We start from the raw sequence: 7,987 nt of genomic DNA, 5'->3' as shown, positions 1-7,987 counted from the left end.
TTATTAAAGACTGACATTGCAACATAACGTATTGCTCTGACATTCCAGGTCTCTGTGAGGACTCAGAGATCCAGCACAAATATTTAGCTGAACCACAGAGATGCTGGGTCTGCTGCCTCAGTGAGAGGCCTTTCCTACCTCCAGACTCTTCCATCAGCAGTGTTTGTCTCTGATGAGGAGGGCTGAACCCTGCTGGAACAGGCTGAGGGTTAGGTAAGGAGAGAGGCAGGGCACAGATCCTTGAGGCTGAGCAGTGGCAGGCAAACAGCTATTTCAGATGACAAACTGCCCCAGGTTGGAAAGCAGCAGGATAGAGTTGAATAGAGTCACTGTCAAAATACCAGTGTTGGATCATGGGTCTGCAGATTGTGCTAGTGCAGAGCCTGGCCCTCAGGATGTAAGGCTGACTACGGTTTCTTCTGTCCCTTCACATTCTGTCTCTCCTGGTCCATGGCAGCTGCTTGTGCCTGCAGCCGACTCCAGTACTCGGGCAATTGCTCCCTGCACCCCAGCAGACTCTTCTGCCTAACAAGGGAAGAAAAGGGCAGTTAAAAACAGTCCCTGCCATTCTCCCAGTGCTCAGACAACCCCAGCCTGGCTCCCCAGGGGTCCCTGGGGCTCACTGCAAATTAAGAAATTCAGATTTCTTGTGTCTGAAAAACCTCAGTGATTACCTCATGTTGCTCAGCACTCAAGTTTACTGCTCCTGACAGCAATGACCTCCATATTTCTCTTTGCCTATTAGCCTCTGCAGACACAGGTCTCACTGCAGTTCTCTCTGCTCTGCTCTTCTATGGCTTGAGCTCTCAGTACCCAGTGAGCAAGGTATCCCTGGAAGGGATGACTCCCCCAGCCTCTTCTGGAATAAGGCAGATAAGAGTCTTCTCTCCAGCTTAATGAGAAGGAGGGACAGAACCGGTAGCTGATAGCATAGGATGAAACTTCCCTGCACTTAACTAGACAGACAATGCCACAGGAGTCACCCTGAAGACAAGGAATTAGGGGAGGCTACCAGGTAATACGTGCTGTAAGGTCATACCTGCACCCACCTGTTCCATTTCAAATTGGAGAATTAAGGCACAGTGAAAAGAGCAAACAAGATATCATTGACACGGGTCTGGCTCCAGGGTCCCAAAAGAATTCGAGGTCACCCAATCAGAGATGCCACATTGCCATCTAGTGACGGCATGAACTCGATGCATCAGCTAAACTGACTGCAACCTGGGCCGGAGGGTGCTGGGGAGCTTCTCGGACCGAGAAACATCCAACACAAATCTATTTAAGCATCAAATGAACCTAGGAATGGAGGGGAGGAGCAAGGTACAAAGAGATCCCTGCTCTGCCTGGCTATGGGGTCAAAAGGAAGAGGCAGACACTTAAGTGAGGATCATATTCCAGGGATGCCCCCTCCCTGGAAGTGTTTTAGGCCAGGCTGGATGAGGCTTTGAGCAACCTGATCTAGTGGAAGGTGTCCCTGCTGATGGCAGGGGGGGTTGGAACTGGATGATCTTTAAGGTCCCTTCCAATCCAAACCATTCTATGATTCTACTGTGATATTCTGTGACAAGCTTGCACAATCTTTATTGAGCAAAAGCACATTAGAACCAGCAAGCTCTCTCCACCTGGAATGTCATTCAGCCTGCCCCAGGCATCCTGATTTACAGCTGTTACATTGTTCCAGGAAGGACAGAAGGGAGAGGAGGAAGGGTTCAGGGTGGCTGTCAGGAATCCAGCTACCTGAACAGCAACTTTACCCAGACATAAATCTGTCGTAGCACACAGAGGAACCCAGAAACTCCAAGGTGAGACCTTGCATGATCCTGAGCAGTAGCACCGCTTACAATAATGCAGGTGCACTTACCTATCAGGCAGAAGGAGAACCTTACCTATCATGTAAGAAAATGTTACATCTCTCAAGCCATGGAAGGTTCTGCAAGGATTTCAGAGGCAAATCTGCTTCCTTTGGGAAAGCCTCCTTCAGTGGGTAGGAGTTGAAGTCAAAAATGAAGATGGTGCTGTGACTGGCTCCGCTCTGTGCCAATGCATCTGCCTGCTGCTGCTCATCTCCTAGACAGTAACAAGAACAGTGAGCTACTGCATCAGGAGTCATCCAATAAGAACTACCAAGGATCAGTGCACAGCTGAATGCATCCAGTGACCATGTATCCAGGGTGCTACCCACCTCGAAGCAGCAAGCACCAATTCCCACTATCCACTGTGAACACTGGCTGCCAGGGGGATGCTACAACATGAGAAGCTGGAGTACTGAAGCAGTAAACAATCTGTGACGTGGAAGTGTTCATAAGGGACACTGTGCCATCCCAGGAGAAAACCAAGGCCTGAAACAACAAGTTGACACTTAGAAATAAATGTAAAATAAGTGAAAAGCATTTCCTGGAAAGGACACGGAATGACATTCAGGATTTCACATCCCCAACTATGATACTGTTTTCTTTGCCTGCCCAGTAGTCATAGGGCCAGAGCAGATCAAGAACAGCCCATGCAGGGAACTTGGACTGGAATTGCTGCAGGTTGGGATTGGAAAAGGGCAGCAGGACATGTTAGAAATGAACTAGATCCAGCCTTCTGCATGGCTGGCTCTGGTGAGCAGCTTTTAGTCCTTTTCTCCCCAGGCCTGAAAACTTTCTGAGGCCACTTAAAAGGTTTGGCTGGACTTGTGCTTGTAACTTCTCACCATGATGCCCTCTTATATTTGACCCTGATGGCTGAAGCTTCATAGCTGAACCCTCTCATCTTTGCAGTTGGACCTGTCCACATGCAGAAGGCCTCTCACCTCAGTGGTCAATTAGAGGACATGGGTGCAAGGGAATACTTAGTAAGATCATAAATACTTAGAGTTACCAGCTACAGACAGACCTGTAACTGGTGCAGGAAGTCCCCGTGCTAAAAATAGCTGGAGGCTGGGAAAGGATGTGAGGGCAGCACCATGTCTGATTGTCCTGTTCTTTATCTTCTAGGCACCTAGTTACAGCTATTACTAGAAACAGGATCCTAGCCCTGATGGACCTGCATTCTCACCCAGTTCTTAAGAGAGCTGGCAATAATACTCACTGCACTGGGGAATGCCAGGACAGGCACCACGGCACTGACAGCAAGATTTGGATCTTCAGGCCTGTAAAACAGACGCAGGCTTACACCACTGTTTCATGTACCAGGCAAGTACTGAAAGGCTGTAATAGTGACAATGGCAGTTTGGGGCACACAGGATGGCATAAAATTCCAGCCAAGCCCCTTCCCTGTGGAGACAAAGCCTGCCTCCTCCTGGGCAGGATCCCCGAGGCCCATCCCTGTGCATATGTGCCTAGGAACTATATTGGAGATATAAATTCCCTTCCTGCCATGAAGGCATGAAACCATCACCTTCAGAGAAGCAGCTTCCCCAAAGCTGAGCCTTCTCCTCAAACCAAGGTGATAAATGAACAAAAAATTAACAGAAAGATGGTGAGAAATGCTTATTCTGGCTCCCAGGGGGAAGTTACTCTGGCAAGGGCAGAAGAGAGAAGGAAAAGATCCCCTGGGTACCTGGCAGTAACCCAGCTAGTTGAACATCAGCCCTGGAGCAGTGCTATAAGCCCTTGTGTTCTAACATATAGAAGAACCCAGAAACATCCCTAATTCTGGCATAACCATTGGATTTTAGAACTGGAACTAACTCCTAGCAAAACCACGCTTGCTGCTGACAGCAGCATGGCAGAACTAGCTGGGTAAAAGCAGGAGAAAGTTCTCTACCCCACAGAAATCTGGGGTTCCTGCTGGACCTGACCACTATACCACATAGTTGCTTTGGCTGGAGTGAGGTCTATCCGAGTCTACCTCACCTGTCTGTCAGGAGCATGAGGCTGGAATTCCCGTCCCTGGGTGCTTTCACCAAATACAAAGAGCTGTCTGTACATAGCACTAGAAGCTGCACAATGGGACAGGCAGGATCTGTACCAGGACAAGGTGTTTCATCGCTGGCAGCTGCAGAACTTTGCAGGAAGTGGATACTACGGATGAGACGTTCCTCTAGAACAGCAATCACACACAGTGGGTATCCTGAGGAGGCGGGGGGGGAAAAAAACAACAAAAAAAACACAAGACAGCTGTTTACAAAGAAAAAGGAATAGGAAATTTATCCAATGAAAGCTTAGCTTGGACTGTGGCCTGCAGAGGGAGAGCAGCCAACAGAACAATCCTGATGGCAGAAGAATCTTCTTCTACCAGGAGAATCCTTGCATCATGGCAGGATGACACTAGCACTGATGGCAGCCTGGAATGTGAAGCCACAACAGCCTCAAGGATGACCCAAGGGTGAAGTGACAAAGCAGGGACTGTCACTGTCTCACAGCCTCAGGGCAAGACGGTCCTTGCTGCAACAGTTCAGAGCTCTTCCATTGCTGTGGGTGGGAATGGTTCTGCAAGGGCTGGGGCAGTCACACTGCACTGGCAACTTCTGGCCAAGCATATGATGAACAAGTGAGTCCAAACTATTTTCAGGTTTGCTTGTAAACTCACTGACAGTCCCTTGTTCACACCAAGCCAGAGGCTCAAACTCCTAGAGAAGGGAGTAATTTATCCACAGTGATCCCAAAACACAGTCCCAAAGGGAAATCTCACCTAGGTGTTTATCCCAAATAGTTATTGTTGCATCTTCACATGCCAGTGCCAGGTACCTGGAGCAGGAACTGACAGCTGAGCATGCAATTGGAGCTGCACATGGCCACACAACATCAGGTTTCGGATCAGGGTCTTAACAGAAGGACGTGAAAAGAGACAACTGTAAGAAGGTGCAGAGCATCCTCTCTCATGGTAGTAGCATCCAGTTTCCCAATAAAACATCCACCATTCTGTGGTCTCTGGACAGAGTGGCTTCACTAAAAATACTGCCAGCCTGTGTAACATGGAGCCTCACAATCCAAATGCCACCCAAAACCAAAAGATCTGAGGCAGCTCTCCTCCCCATTCCTCATTTCCCTGAATCATGAAGCTCTGGCTGAATGACAGCCACTGGCCACTGGATATTCCCACTCCCCACAGACCACTCTGCTAGAGAAAGCAAGAGTTTCATACCCACTTTCTCCTTGAGTGGACAGTTAAGTGAGTACAAGCAGAGATTGTGGCTTCCATCCCAGTGCACACTGATGCCAGCTGGAACATCTAGTACAGAGAAGGGGACAACAAAAGAGAGGAGACTGGGACAGAGAAAGGAACAATCCAGGACACCAAAACAGCATTAGAAAGCTCTCGTTAGAGCTCTCTCGGTTTCCCTTACAGGACTTACAGAAACTGCTCACACAAAAACTAAATCACAACAAACTCTCCCCTTGTCTGTTATTTTTATCTTGCCCATGTGCCCCTTCATCTTTTTTTGTGTTTTGGGGGTTTTTTCTGTTTTTTTTTTTTTTTTAAACTATGCAGCTAAGTTTGTTTGATCACCATGCCAGAGACTGACTTATAAGTCTTAGGGCTGACATTTTCATCCAGGCTTATGTCCTTGGAGATGGAATTTACATAGTGAACCCAAGCCAGAGCCATCGAGCTCTAATCGGAGCTCAGTGTCATGCAACGACGTGCTTCACAGGTTAACAGCTTTTTGCCCATTTGGATTACCTGGCTGTACTTTCACTTCAGGTCCCACTGGTAGGATCCGGCTAGGCAGGAGAAAATGAAAAGTAGCATGTCTGAAAAAAAGGAAGGAAAAAATAAATGTAAAAGAAAGGGCTTTGGTAAGTCGGCAGCACTGCAACAAGACCTGGAATGGCTCTAGCTCCCTGCCTTAAAGCCTTGGGATGAATGAGGCAAAGCTAAAACTGAGGAAGTCTCATGGACTGAAATCCTGGTTGGTGCTCCCACTCACCTGGGAATCTCCTCCTTGATCTCTCTCTCACCCTCAGCCTCCAGATACTCCCGAAAAGTGCTGCGGAAGATTGCTTCCTGCTGCTCCCACTGGGACTCCTTGATTAGGTGATTGTACCCCAAGCCAAGCATGCTGTCTTCATCCACTTTCTTCAAGGCATCCAAAGGGCTTTTAAAACTACTTCCTGGATTGAGAACACAAAGGGAAAAGTCTGTTTCTCCATGGTCCCTGGAAAAACAGACACCATGGAGTGCTCAGAGCACTCTGACCATCCCTCCTTCAGGGTGGTATTGTCTTGAGAAGGACACACTGCATCTTCCCGGTGAAGTATTTTAACATTAAGAATATATTCTGTGGGACTTTCCATATTACTAGCCCATTTTCCATTATTTGAAGGCAGGGACTAAGGCATGTCACCTGAGGACCCAGCTCACCTCGCCTTCCTGTGGCATTCTCCTTGACAGTGTCCCAGCATAAGGTCTGCTCCCTCCCCATAGCCTCAGCATTTTCCTACAAATCCAGGACTCAGAGTGACAAACTAGGGGTGCCGTCAGGTTGCTAGGATCTAGGAAACAACCTTCTCCCTCTCTGGTGATAATGAAGCCAAGGGTGTATGACATTCACTTTGAGACACACTGAAGTATTTTGTTCTCCCAAAGGTGACACATGCAGTGGTTGGGTAAGACACCACTCCCACTACAGGATTACATGGAACTACAAAGACAGGTCAGGAAGGGACCAAGGAGCACATTACTGAAACTTTCTGACCTGTTCTGTAGTCCTAAGGGCCCTGATTCCCTTGCTACCTGAAGGAGGCTGCAGGTTGCAAGTACAGAATCAGTCCTGACCTGTAATGGGTTTGGGTGGCTTCACTTTCAGCAGCAGCACTGGGAGAGTCAGCTTTGCATCAGCTTTGTTTGCAGACACAGGAGACTCCTGCAACAGAAAAAAAACCTCAGCCTGAGAACTGTGTTGTGCCCTACGCTGCTAAGTTTTCACCTGTTTATGGGAATCAACTGTTTCCCAAAGGAAGTGCATGCAAAGGTTGGCTGGCACTGCCTAGGAGATACTCGTTTTAGGCTCATTCTTCAGACCAAAACACAGAAGCTTGAGGGAGGTCACTACTTTCTCAACAACATTACAAAGGATGACCTGCCCAAACACCTCCTGTCTTTGTGCACTATATAACCTTCACTTCTGATTTTGCTAATCTCTCAGAATTACTCTTGTTGCGGCACAGGCCTGGGTGGGGCACAGCAAGGCTCAGGAAAAAAAGAAAGGAGGGGGAAGAAAAAAAGAAGCAGGGCTAAAGGTTGCATAGTGCTGCTGAATACAAGAACCAAATTTTACTTTAGAGAGCCCAGGACTGGAGAATGTCACGTATGTGCTGGGCTGGGAACAGAAAATCCTAGCAGGGGACCAGCACCAGTGTGTCCCCACCCCACCCACACACATTGACACTTGGCTAAACAGAAAAGGTCTGGCTAAATAATCAACCATGTCTGAGAAGGAAAAGGCAGGAACTTGCAAAGAGGGAATGCCTGGGTGTTTGCTTTTGGCTTGGCTAAGTTAAGGGGGATGTTTGCCCTGAAGGCAGGGATGAGAAGCAGCTCCCCCTTAAACAGCCAGGGAAGTCTTTGCTGAAGGAAAAGGGAAGAGTTATGAGGCACTTATCACAAAGAATTAGCTGGAGGTGCTGGGCAGAAGGTGCCTGTGTGTTGAGAGGTGAAATCTAGTGGGTGAAAGCGATGCAGGAGAGGGTTAAGCACTGACTCAGCATTTAAAATTCCCCATAACAGCTTAGGACATTCATTGAGGCCAGTTACCATTCCTGCAGAACCATCTCCAGACTTTTCTGCCAAAGAACCAGAGGTGACAGTGGTTAGTGCCAACAGGCAGAGATCCTGCCCTGCTCAGGCAGGTTCAGCTGTGACCCCACTGGGCTCCTCTTGTAGATAATCTTAGACACAAACCTACATCAGACGTCCTGCTAGGACTAGACTCCCAAGTGGAGGCATCAAGCCCAGCTTCCACTCCGCTCCTTCACCTTCCCCCAGTAACATAAGGGAGGAGCCCTGTGGGAATACCCTTACACAGGGCCTCCTGAGATGGGGCAATACTGCTGAGAGA

At 48.4% G+C, this 7,987-nt stretch overlaps 1 protein-coding gene across 1 annotated transcript in view; it reads right to left on the bottom strand.

Annotated features, from left to right (window-relative positions):
- Positions 1 to 407: 407 nt before the first annotated feature.
- Positions 408 to 7,987, bottom strand: part of WDR93 (WD repeat domain 93) — an 11,054-nt gene continuing 3,474 nt past the window's right edge. Inside the window, exons 6-15 of the mRNA XM_029083740.1 lie at positions 6,706 to 6,793; positions 5,858 to 6,041; positions 5,611 to 5,681; positions 5,071 to 5,157; positions 4,618 to 4,749; positions 3,840 to 4,056; positions 3,073 to 3,133; positions 2,183 to 2,339; positions 1,887 to 2,067; positions 408 to 525 (exon numbers count right to left, since the gene is read on the bottom strand). Coding sequence (XP_028939573.1) covers positions 408 to 525; positions 1,887 to 2,067; positions 2,183 to 2,339; positions 3,073 to 3,133; positions 3,840 to 4,056; positions 4,618 to 4,749; positions 5,071 to 5,157; positions 5,611 to 5,681; positions 5,858 to 6,041; positions 6,706 to 6,793 — 1,296 coding nt within the window. The remainder of the gene's footprint in view (positions 526 to 1,886; positions 2,068 to 2,182; positions 2,340 to 3,072; positions 3,134 to 3,839; positions 4,057 to 4,617; positions 4,750 to 5,070; positions 5,158 to 5,610; positions 5,682 to 5,857; positions 6,042 to 6,705; positions 6,794 to 7,987) is intronic.

This window comes from Antrostomus carolinensis, unplaced genomic scaffold (assembly GCF_000700745.2).
Source record: "Antrostomus carolinensis isolate BGI_N321 unplaced genomic scaffold, ASM70074v2 scaffold55712, whole genome shotgun sequence".
NCBI classification, from domain to species: Eukaryota; Metazoa; Chordata; class Aves; order Caprimulgiformes; family Caprimulgidae; genus Antrostomus; species Antrostomus carolinensis.
This window is presented reverse-complemented; position numbering and strand designations above follow the sequence as displayed.